Here is an 11,745-nt window from a genome sequence, read left to right as displayed (position 1 = left end):
GGACCCCTTCGGAGAGATTGACCCGCTTATCTTTCCTTACGTAAATGTACCTAATTAAATGTCTATGTACATAGCGGGCCGGTGTCAGCTTCTTGCAGGTGTAAAATAATCTAATTGGACCGTTACCAACCGATCTGCGCCTTGCAGAAACCAATGCGCAAATTGAATAACGACTTCAAAACTCTGTAGTTCGAGCTGGTCCACGATACGAGGGACCCAACTATCGCCAATACCGTCAAGATGTCTATGTTCCGGGCTAAGAAGCTTGATATTGGCTGCTTCGTCAACATCAAGACGATCCGAGATCATTCCAAGAGGAAGGCCTATGCACAATTCGAGCCCGAGAGGTGCGCCAATGAACAAACCCGACTACTTCAACTTGGCGATACTAACAGCAATTGTGCAATTGAATAGACAAGCTCTACGATACATCATCCGAAATACCACTCTGCCCCCCAGGGCCCGAGCCGAAGCCCAGCTACAGCTTACGCAGATGCACTGCTATACGCGACCAACACAAATCCGTGGACGATGTATATTAGGTGGTAAGGGAAGAGGTATATTGCGCGACTTCAAAATGTCAAGAGTAAGCCGGTTTATGCATTCGAATAGGGATTGAAAAGTGCTAATTCCTTTGCACAGTATAACTTCAGGATGCAAGCTTTAGCAGGAAATATCCCAGGCGTGAAGAAGGCTAGCTGGTGAAGTCGGGCACGAGTGATGCTAATAAGATATGACCGCTGTTACTGGCTCACGGCTCATGCTTGCGGTACCTATGATATGTATATTGATACCTTTGCGATGCTACAGTCGGATGAGCGCTGTAAGGTCACCAGTGGCCCATATATTAGGTACCTAGGTATTTAAGAAGCGAAAACTCCCATGATCACTTTAGGTGCCCTTAGGTATATAATGTACTCAGCTTCTTACATTGAAGGTACCTACTGGAAGTGTCCATCTATGGGATTTTACATGTACTTACGTGGTTAGGCATCTACATAGGTCCTTCCTGTCCGGGATAAGATTTTACAGGAAGGGACGTAGATGGCGGATGGTGGACGGTGGATGGTGGATGGTGTCTTAACATTTTAAATGAAGCAAGAGCACTACATCTACTTAGTTGTGTTAATAGCACGGAACCGGGCCTGCAGCTTCCCTCGTATGCAAACATGCAAACGGTAACCTTTAAATAAATTCATTTGACGGCCGTGCTGCTACCGCTTACCTTTGCTTGTACCTTAAACACACCACATAGGCAGGCACTACAGCCACGATTTTCCTCTACTACATCCTGCTAGAGGATAGGTAGGTAGGGTTGATAAACCAAACATTCGTAAGTCACCTATTGCTCACTTAGGTGTGACATCCCTTTCATATAACTATCCTTAATCAAAACTTGCACTGGAAGGCTCAAGTTCTGTACTTATCGGTATGCCATTCTAGTTGGTTTATACTGGTTTACCTACTTCGGGACTTCTATATCTTCTTTATTAATCAAACGCGTCTGATCCCTTCCATCAACAATCAGGTTGTCACAATGTTCCGACGAAAGTGGTCAGGTCTGCCAGCAGATCCTGACTTTCACGTTGACCTGTCTAAGCTTGGGTAAGTGATACTCTGGTTTCCTATCTCAACAAAACAGCAGCTTTGCTAACAGGACATTTCCCCTAGCTACTTTATCAATGAAGATGACGAAGTCCGCGCCATCGATAACCCGGATAACTACTTCCACTTCTTCTTCAACCGCAATACCCGATGGAATGAGCGTCAGCGCTATGCTATGAACCGTGAGCAAGCTTTCTTAGCTTTCTTAGCTTTCTTTCCCTTCTTGAATCTTTATGATGAGCTAGACTTTAGCTAATTCAAATGGGAATGCAGAGGCCCTACAATATGTGATTTGGGAGCGTCTAGAGAAACTAGGTCTGAAGAAAGAGTTATTGCCCTTGGGTACTTTCGACACAAGCAAGCCACACGTTCCTATCTTCGTCAGTGGTGACATTGCTACCAAGTCGCGTGTCGTTGTTATCTTCGGCGAGACTGTACAGGACCTTGGTGTGCTTGCGCATCGCATCATTGGTGGCCGCGGTGGTATAAACAAAGGCTCTATGATATCTATTGTCTCTGCTCTCCAGAAACAATGCTCCTCGCCCTCCAACTCGACCCCTCCAGGAATCATCCTTGCCAATATGGGCGAGCTAATTTGGTATCCAGAGGGGAAGCGTACCCTCAGTCGCAGCGCTTTTGCTGCAGCACCAATGCAGAGTGCTGTACACTATACCAACGTAGTTGAAAAGGGCAACATGGTCGAGAAGAACTCGACCGCGAGAATGCACGTTGGCCATATCTTCCAGGAGGTGATCCCACACTTCACCAAGGATAATTCCAAAATCGACATCATAACACTGGGTGGCAGTGCTGACTATGTTGAGGAGTTCTTGGACTTACCCCTTATGTGGAATACCTGGAAGAACCGCATCAACTGCCTTGCAATTGTTGGTGGTTTGTATCCGGTTTGGGATTTGAAGAACGACGAATTCGTGAACGTGTTCTTGAGAAATGTGAGTCTTTATTCAAGATTACCCGTATTTCTACTTTTTTATTCTACATTTCACTCCCTTATTGGTTCTCGGATTTTATAGAGCTAATTTGTATGTTTGATATAAGAAAGCTCGTGCATACATAACCTCCGTTGAGCCAGTTGGTATGGTTATTTCAGGCCCCGAAGGTAACCCAAAGACTACGACTTTCACGCAGATGGGCTGTCCTGTCTTCAGCAGTGGGGAGCCAAATTACACAGAGACGGCGCTTATTACCGGCTCGGAGGTTATCCTCGACTGGCTGCAGGAAGTGGCTATGACACCGGAGGGCGAGGATTACACCAACCCATACTTTCACGTTGATTTTGCCGACCCTGTATTCGATACCGACGAGCCCGATTGGAGCTCATGGCAGAATGAAGAGATAGTTGGTCAGAAGGATGAGCATGGTAAGATGTGTAACGAACAGGTCCACGACGAAACGAGCAACCCACAGGGCGAGAAGCCAAGCCTTGTTATGTTGCAACATGATGAGTATAATGAGCAGACCAAGAAGGAAAACGTGAAGACCGGACAGGCTGAGGATACGAACTAGGCCGGCCTTATTATTTACGCCCAGTATTGACGAGAAGTAAGGTTCTTGACGGCGTAATGAATCAAGGAGCAAACGAATATTACCCTCAAGCTTTGCCAGATGGATTGCGATTGTATTCTAGATACCTCATATAGGCTGATACCAAGTGGATACGGCAATTGACACCTCTCAAACCTCGTCTATTATGCTAAGAATAAAAGCACAAATCAAAGCTGCCTAGGTATATATGCAGTATACTGAATTATTCATCCCATTGTTGAAAATATACAAACTATTCATGCTGAGTATATACTACGGGGAGCCGTACAAATAACCCAATCGATTGAATAAGACAGGCGCGGCGAGACAGAAGACGTATTACATGTTCTTATAATAGCATACACAGCGTTGGCCTAGACAAACGCCCCCAAGAGTCCTTTTTACCATTTATCCCCTAGGTACTTACCTACATATCGTAACAACATACGCACATGGCAGATCACATCACGCCTGGAACAAAGCACCAAACCCGGCCTTAGGCGCTTCCGATTCCTCCAGTACATCCTGTGCTCTCCTCATCCTCTCCTTTACCACATTCTCCTCTGCAGTCCATCGTCCTCCCGCTGCGGTCCCAGCCTTGCCATCTCCCCATAGACTTGCCAACCAGCCACTACTCGGCTTCGCCGGCTCCCCGTTCCCCGGCAAAGCGTCCCTCTCGCGCTCCTCGCGCGCCAGCCGCGCCACCATGGCCTGCCAGTTATCGAGGCCGGCGAGCAGGCATTCCTTGCACGTCTTCTTAGCGTCGTCGCGGGCGTCGCCGCTACTGTTTAGCCTGTGCAGTTGCTCCTCTGCCAGGTCGACGGCTTCGCGCGTCCAGGCCAGGCCGTCTTCGCGGCCCTTGCTAGTACCAGAGGACGAGGCGTAGATGATCTCGCCGATGTACAGGTTCAGGCCGGCTTCCTCGCACAGCTCCTTCGCGTCCCGGGTTGGGGGGGATGTGCCGTCGTCTGGGGGGGGCGGGTATGCGGGGGGTGAGAGGAGGCGGGTGGCGGCGCCGGCGATGTTGTGCAGGGTCCAGGGGGAGGCGGACTGGGTTTCGTCGGGGTTGATGTATGCGGGTTTCTTTTGGGGCTGCGGACGCGGGAGGGATCTGCGTGCGCGGAGGACGGAGATTAGGATTGGGAGGGCTGTGGCGATGTCGCCTGTGCGCGCCTTGTGTGTGGCGAGAGCGGTGAGGGTGGCGAGGAGATTGGCGGAGGGTTGGCGCGAGAGGTCCTGTAGGACGTACGACTTCGGGTCGTATGGAGGGGGGGAACTTTCTGTAGCTAATGCCAGTGCCCATTCGTATGTGAGCTCGGAGGCGTCGGAGAGATCCTTGAAGTCCAACCACGAGGCGTACTCCAGCGCCGCATCCAACTTCTGCTTGGATGTGAAACCTTTGGTCGCCAGTATTTTCTTGTAGAAAGTTTCGGGTGCTTCGAAGGCACGCTCGCAATCCTCTTCGCGAGGCGCGCTTGGTGAACCGGGCGAAATAGGCTTCGGGCTCGGGTTTGATGGCCCTATGACCTGGTTGGCCGGGAACACTAAGCGCCGCGTCTTATCTACGATCTGATCATCGAGATGCTCGGCCGCCTTGGCACACAGCATCAAGGCCTCGTAATAGCCCCTCCTCCATGGCTCGCTCTTAGATGTTATATCATACCCTCCGCCTTCGGCTTGGTTCTGCGCAAGGCCGGCGCCTTCGACCTTCTCATCTTCTAATCTTTCGATTACGTTTTTAGCATAGTTTCCAGTAAGGACCCAGTCGATTTCGGGCGAATCCGTTCGGTCGGGGGCCCATTTCGCAAGTCTGAATCGCAGCCGAGTTATGAAGTTCCACTCGTGCGGCGTTGGGTATTTCCTCTCAAGCCACTCCTGCTGTATGCTCCAGTAGCCAGCGATAGAGAAGCCAGCGATAGCCCAGATATATATAGTATACTTGAATCCGAGAAAAACCTCATAGGCCAACCATCGTTTTCGCTCGGTGGTGAGGTATCGGAATTGATGATTCCTAGCTAGTGGCACCGACAGGAACGGAATTTGAGGTCGACCCCGGGACGTGAGGTTCGTATGTCTCGTAAATCGGCGAGATGTGGGAGGAAATTTCGAGGCACGGAGGGTGAGGAGGCGGCGGATTAGAATGCGTGGTGGTTGCATTATGCCGACAATTGATTCCAAGAAGAGGTCTCAGCCCTTCAACATCGAAGCGCACGTCCGTAGGTGGACATTATGTAATAATCGAGTAACCTAGATTGAATTATTAATGATGATGGATTGGATGCTGGATGCTGGATGCTGATGAGGCTCTTATTGCTAAGCTTAAATTAATTTTACCTCTAAGCTAGAGGCTTTAACTCATAGTTACACTAATATGCATGTCCACCCCGCCATGCGCATTACATAAGCCCCCGCCTTCTTGGGAATATGACCAAGCAATGATTGGCCAACCTTATCTTTCATCTTATTGGTCAAATAGTTCAATCCGACCCCTGAACCCCTGACCGAGAGATCATCTTCAAGAATATGCATATAGGTATATAATAGGGGGGAATGCCCAGACTATACAGCAGCGGCAACATACGAGCAGCTAAAAGACCCCCGGGACTAACTTATCTTTAGTATGTCACTCAAACACGACTGGATGATTCTAAGGATCCGTAGTACATGAAGCAAGTACGGCTTTTGTTGGGCTAGAATCTAAAGGTGACTCACTCGACGGTTTTGATCGGCCGCATGATGTTGCCAACATGGTAAGTTGTTGTTCAGCGATCCTCATAGAACCGTGTGAACTAACCCGAGAAATTTAGTTTGCGACGGGAACAGCTCCATTTCCCACTTCTGGTGATACATCATACATCGTCTGGATTGACTTTCTTCTAATACTACGTCTCTAATATACCTTTGACCCTTTTCCAACTAAGCAGAAGTGCTTCATGTTCCTTCTATTCCAACTTACTAACACGCAAATAGGAATGGTATAATGACCTTCGAGTCATCGTGACTACCTAATAATCTTGTACGTGCCTCCAACCCCTATTCTGCTTGACTTCTCTTACTAATATATCTGCTACCGTTCTTAAGACCATCCACGTTTTAACAAACTATCATCTTATTTCGGTATAGAATTCTATCCAGAAGTCCAATGGTGCCCTCTATATTTGGGCACCACCATTCAACTATGCTTCTATATTAACAAAATATAGATATAATTCCGAATTTCATATTGAATACCACCTAGCCAATGCTGACTATATGGGGTAAGCAGAGCAACTGCTATTTTTGGATGAGAATAGGGATATCATCATGCCGTTGGATCCAGGCAGCAAACTGTGCCTGTGTTCTAGGCTTTCCCTAGGACTCTGCGGAGAACTCCGTGGTAGTATTGAGTGCTGATATTAGTCAATCCCATTTCATGTTCGATAACCTTCGACTCGTGGCTAAATGCAATTCTACGGCACGCGCATAATATCTGGGGAAGACTTGGAGATAAGGTAATTTTATGTGCCCTAGGGAAATTGCTTACACGATGTTCGGCGCAATATTCGGCACCACATCCAAAATTCGCGGGTCTATACCGATATCCGAGAATGGCAGCTCAATAGTAACACTTTTATTATACAAGTAGAACATTAGAATAAAATACTGTCACCTGGCTCTGTTCCTTTTTTACCAAGACCTTGGATAGAAGTTGTTTGTCCTCATCTATTTCCCGGCGCGGCTCGCTACATAATACGTCATTCTTTTTATTCCCAGACCCCAAGATGTATCTGCATCAAATATCGAGCGCCTTGGTACTGGCGGCTTGCGTGATCTCTGGTCCAATCGGTCGGTCTGTGAACCCACTGATCGGGAAATCTCCGAGCAACGTCTGTGTCTTAATCGACGGCGACGATCCTTAGGTTCTTGATCCCTTCTACCGTCCCCAATGCGCATGTAACTGCATCAAACAGGCATGTAAACAAGTGAGTCTTCTCATCTAAGATAAGCACCTTGTTCATCCTCCCGTTCTGACCAAATCGATCTTGTGCAGTCCGATCCTGCTCAAACCGAGTTGTGCCTTCGTACGCCTTGGCCTAGCCCCAATAATACAGCTTTCCCTGATACGTTAGTACGCTATGCAGCTTGTGTTGGAGTGAGTGATCAAATGGCACTCTATTGTATCAATTGAGCTTCATAGCTAACGACTTCGTCAGTCTACGCATTGTGTCGGATGATGAGTTGCATGGGAGATTGGAGAAGCGGCACCACGATCTGGGAACCGCATATAATAACTGCATGTCATATGTCGGTACTTGATGTCTCAGTACTTTAATGAGTTATATACCACCCTCTAAGACAGTCGACCAACTATTCACCTATCCTAGAAGATGAGTACCTAAGTAGAAGGGCAAAAGGCTGGTAGCAACACATAAAAATTTATATTGTGATAAGTCGAAATTGACGAATGGAATAGGTGGGCGTCTAATTTTGGGTTACAGTAATCTATCAGGTATCTACTCTCATCACTGTCTTCGCGGACTTTGGATGGTGAACTGGTGTGGTGCCACAACGCCAAGAGCAAGGATATCATTATGTAATCTTAGGTCACAGGCCATATAAAGGTCTAATATTCGTCGTATTCTTCTGATTAGTTAGCCACGATCATTATCATTTAGTTATGCATTCAATATAGACACATTCGTTACTTTCCCACATTTATAGCTTATGGCCCTATCTTGCGTATTTATCTTATATATCCTATCCGATCAGTAGATCTTTACAGTTTTTTCAGAGTATAGTGCTATTATCAGCTGTTTAGGGCCTCTTACGAGGATCTAGACGTTGAAGTGATATGCCATACTCTGCAGGAGATACCAACTCCTGTTCAATGGTAACCATCTTCCATAGCCGTGGCGTTCGGACATTAATATCGCAAGCTGCGGTTATAGACAAATGTATGAACAACCACACTAGCTGCTTCATGCTACGAGATAGCACAAAAAAGCTTGAATAATATCCCGATAGTGAGCCTAAACCTGTGATTCTATACGTGTATTACCCTTCTACTTGGTTATAAGAATGTCAATGGCTTTCGGGTAGTGAACTAATCTACTATTATTTGGTAGTTGGTCGGATTGAGAGCCTAACGTGGTAGTAGCTCTCCTAGTTCTCCAATCCAAAATTATTAAGTATTCTATTTAAAGCGAATAAGAGCTCTTCCTATTTACTCTGGAAATGAAATGTAGTTAACTGATGTGATGACTTATAATAATGGAAAAAACGTAAGCTGCTTACACATTGTAACATAGCATCATGTCACTTAGATGCTACCCCGTTTATATCTCAGTGTTTATTCTTGACTCGCTTAACACGTTTATCTTTATATTATGTAGAAGAAATCGATTTCGTAAAGAAAACCCCATCTAAGCTTCGGTTGACAGCAATAGTCTAGCCTTAAGCTTGGACCTCTTAACAATGGATACTTTTCCGGGTATACATACATAAGGCCTTTATCATGTACGAAACGAGCAGACCGAGAAATAAGCCTCCCCACGCGAATACAAGAACTGCGGCTTACACAACATGCAAGTGGCGGTCAACGCTGCATTAGGTACGTATTCGAGCCATGCCTAATACTCCAACATACATACATGGGAACTGTCTGTAAGGAAGCGGTGAAACAGTGACTACTGCACTGTTATACTTTAGATATTGACGATGGCCGAATCATATCTTTTGAATAAAGCCATCTAGGTGTAAAGTGGTAACACGCTAGCAAGAGACGAGGTAGGCAATCCAGAAGTGTCATACATACATAATGTATGCACGCCAGCCCTGGATAATAAATCGACCTGTCATATTACAGAAAGACATCCCTGAAAAAATGTCGCACGTTCACAAGCAGTAGGACTTAACGCTCGGGCACTAGGAAGAACGTACTAAGAGACCCATATACCTACCAAACCGAACGTCATCCAAGACTTCGAGGCTATTGCTAGAACAACCCATCATCAGCCTTGCGATAAAAATATCACTTGGGATAGATTCGTAAGAACCTTCAATAACTACAACCTGAGCTCGAGGCTCGTCATAACTCACATTAGGCGTATACTATGGCAAGCATTAGATTACCGGATCTGACGAAGAGTAGCATTCCGGTTCTAGCCCTACACGGTTTCTTTGGTTCGGGCTGACACGTGTAGTCCGTCCCTTGGGATCCTATCGGCGTTACTACTACATCGCCGAATTGGGCATGATAATGGTGGTTTTCTTTGGAGTTTAGCAACGTAACTAGCAGACTATACGTCACTAGTATGTTGAAATGTTGTAAGAAGCGTCCGTTCTCCCCGCGTCACAATGCGGTTTGTGTATCATGCCGAGACACGTAGAGGTGACTGCTGACTTCTGGGCAGAGGTGTTGCTATAGACAAAGAAGTATTTAAACGTGTAGATTCTCTCTTCATCGTCTCTCCTGTAGCTACTTACTACTTACACAAGCGAGTTCTCTTAGACATCACGAACACCAAGCTATATTTGCTATATTTCAGTTCCTAGTAGGGCTTCACTTTTGCTTATATCTTCATCCGCAATGGCAGCTTTTCAAGTTAGCGGTTACACCATCTTAGTTGGTGTACGTTTTATCCAAACAGAAGAACTCTATAAGTTAGTGCTGACCCCCCTTTGAATAGGCTGGTGGTGGTATTGGTACAGAGCTTGGTGCCACATTTGCTGAGGCAGGCTCAAGGGGTGTTCTCTTCGCCGATATCAACTATGAAGGAGCCGCCAAAGCTGCCGAGAGCAGCAAAAAAGTAGCTCTAGCTAAGGACTACAAAGCAGTGGCTGTGAAGGTGAACGTGACAGACGCCAAGTCAGTGCAAGAGATGGTCGACGTTGCAGTCAAGGAGTTTGGCAGGATTGACTACGTCGTCAACGCCGCCGGTGTAAGTTTCTGATGATACCCATACGTAAAGTAGTATATTGACGAGTATCAATGGCTAGGTCGACGGCCGCAGAAACGTTCCGTTTGACCAAGCAGACGTTGCCGATTTTGATCGCGTGTTCGACATCAACGCTAAGAGCATATTATACGTCACTCAATCCGTTGCTAAGGTCATGAAGGCTCAAGACTCTGCCAAAATTGAACTAGGACGTCACGGCGTTAAGGACCTCGGCCGTGGATCGATCGTCAACATTTCTTCTATCCTGGGAATTAGCGCCCTGCCCAACAAGGTGGCTTACATTACCTCCAAGCACGCCGTCGGGGGACTTACCCGAGCTTGCGGTACGTAGAATGATGATTGGTGCTGCTATCGTACATGTTGCTGACAAGACGATTAGCTGTTGACTACAAGGCAATCGGCATTCGGTGTAATCAGGTCTGCCCTTCATGGGTTGACACCCCCATGTCCCACGAGGAGTACAACCGAATCCCCCAATTGCGAGGTCTCATCGAGCAGCTACCTGCTGCCGGGCGTCTGATTGCACCCTACGAGGTAGCATCTGCCTGTCTATACCTCTGCACGCCGGCCGCGTATTATATCAACGGTAGCACGTTGACTTTGGATTCGTGTGTCCTAGTTGGACCTGCCGTGCCTGCCGTGGAGTAATTATCATCCTATATGCTGTAAGAATCATGCGGGGCAAAGGAAAAGAACATATGGCGGCAGATGTCTGCTTTCAGAGTAGTGCTTACGGAAGTGACAAGGAGTCTGATTCAGTTGATCTTTTCCATGCTTGGCAGCTTGAGCTTAGTAGGATTGCTCGCTCTTTGGATCTTACTAGGTAACTACAATAAAATTAAACGTTAAACTTGTAAATCGTGCATATAGGATGTGTGAACTGAAACGAGAATGCATGCCGGTGAGTAAAAACGACAATAAAAGAATGACGTTCAGTTGATCGAGGGGTCACCCTATGTAGACCTGTTTACGTATTGTGCTACCCCCTTTTAGATAGGTATGTGTCAGATTATCCACTTGACCAAAAGGTAACTTGTAATGTCGTAAAATGTCATTACTTATTATATGCGACAATATGTAAAGAAGAAAACGTGGGGGAGGGACCGCAGGTCTATCCGCTAATAAACGGGAACCACACTAGCAAGGATAAGAATCCAGCCCGTGCATAAAAAGCAAAAAGATGGCATGATTTGTTATGTTGTACAACATGAGCGTTGAGTATGTATATAACTACCTGACATTAAACAAGCAGGGTAGTAATTGCTATTATACCATAAACATTAGATAATTATCCGTTGCTTTGTCATCTTTTAAGTGGTCATGTAAAAGCTGCATGTGTCAAGTAAATGTAAAATGATATATAATGAGTAATATGATGCATGAGGCTGAAAACATGATATTAAAAATGATAATTACCCCGTACGGAATACTACTTAGGTACATTGCTATATTAGTGGATCCGACGGTGCTACGGTAAGTAAGTCGCTCCACCACGGCCCGTGCCTAGTGGACTTGGTGGCTTCAACCTTAATTCGACTCTAAAATGGTCCGATACTTTTATTATCCTGAATTATCCGGGGAGTTCTTGCAGCTGGAAAACTCGCGGGTTCTCGGCGTAGGACTCGGGTCTTATAAACTTGATAAAAAATAAAAATAT

The 11,745-nt window shown here is 46.3% G+C and overlaps 4 protein-coding genes across 4 annotated transcripts; 3 read left to right on the top strand and 1 right to left on the bottom strand.

Annotated features, from left to right (window-relative positions):
* Positions 1–103: 103 nt before the first annotated feature.
* On the top strand, positions 104–1,210 carry F4813DRAFT_370021 (glucocorticoid receptor-like (DNA-binding domain)). Its single transcript, XM_049244480.1, has 3 exons — positions 104–347; positions 415–586; positions 643–1,210. The coding sequence occupies exons 1-3, from the start codon at positions 241–243 to the stop codon at positions 703–705; spliced, it is 342 nt and encodes a 113-aa protein (XP_049096678.1). The 5' UTR covers positions 104–240; the 3' UTR covers positions 706–1,210.
* Positions 1,211–1,537: 327 nt separating this feature from the next.
* F4813DRAFT_392464 (Arb2 domain-containing protein) lies at positions 1,538–3,132 on the top strand (the record flags this gene model as incomplete). Its single annotated transcript, XM_049247288.1, has 4 exons — positions 1,538–1,605; positions 1,672–1,787; positions 1,879–2,558; positions 2,665–3,132. 4 exons carry the CDS (start codon positions 1,538–1,540, stop codon positions 3,130–3,132), a joined length of 1,332 nt encoding a protein of 443 aa, XP_049096677.1.
* A 234-nt stretch (positions 3,133–3,366) lies between these two features.
* F4813DRAFT_370019 (uncharacterized protein) lies at positions 3,367–5,480 on the bottom strand. Its single transcript, XM_049244479.1, has one exon. It carries the CDS (start codon positions 5,305–5,307, stop codon positions 3,616–3,618), a length of 1,692 nt encoding a protein of 563 aa, XP_049096676.1. The 5' UTR covers positions 5,308–5,480; the 3' UTR covers positions 3,367–3,615.
* A 3,502-nt stretch (positions 5,481–8,982) lies between these two features.
* On the top strand, positions 8,983–10,946 carry F4813DRAFT_370017 (NAD(P)-binding protein). Its single transcript, XM_049244478.1, has 5 exons — positions 8,983–9,456; positions 9,543–9,760; positions 9,819–10,070; positions 10,129–10,411; positions 10,468–10,946. Exons 2-5 carry the CDS (start codon positions 9,719–9,721, stop codon positions 10,734–10,736), a joined length of 846 nt encoding a protein of 281 aa, XP_049096675.1. The 5' UTR covers positions 8,983–9,456; positions 9,543–9,718; the 3' UTR covers positions 10,737–10,946.
* The last annotated feature ends 799 nt before the right edge of the window (positions 10,947–11,745 follow it).

The sequence above is a fragment of the Daldinia decipiens genome, assembly GCF_022478715.1.
Source record: "Daldinia decipiens strain CBS 113046 unplaced genomic scaffold F4813scaffold_35, whole genome shotgun sequence".
NCBI lineage: Eukaryota > Fungi > Ascomycota > Sordariomycetes > Xylariales > Hypoxylaceae > Daldinia > Daldinia decipiens.
This window is presented reverse-complemented; position numbering and strand designations above follow the sequence as displayed.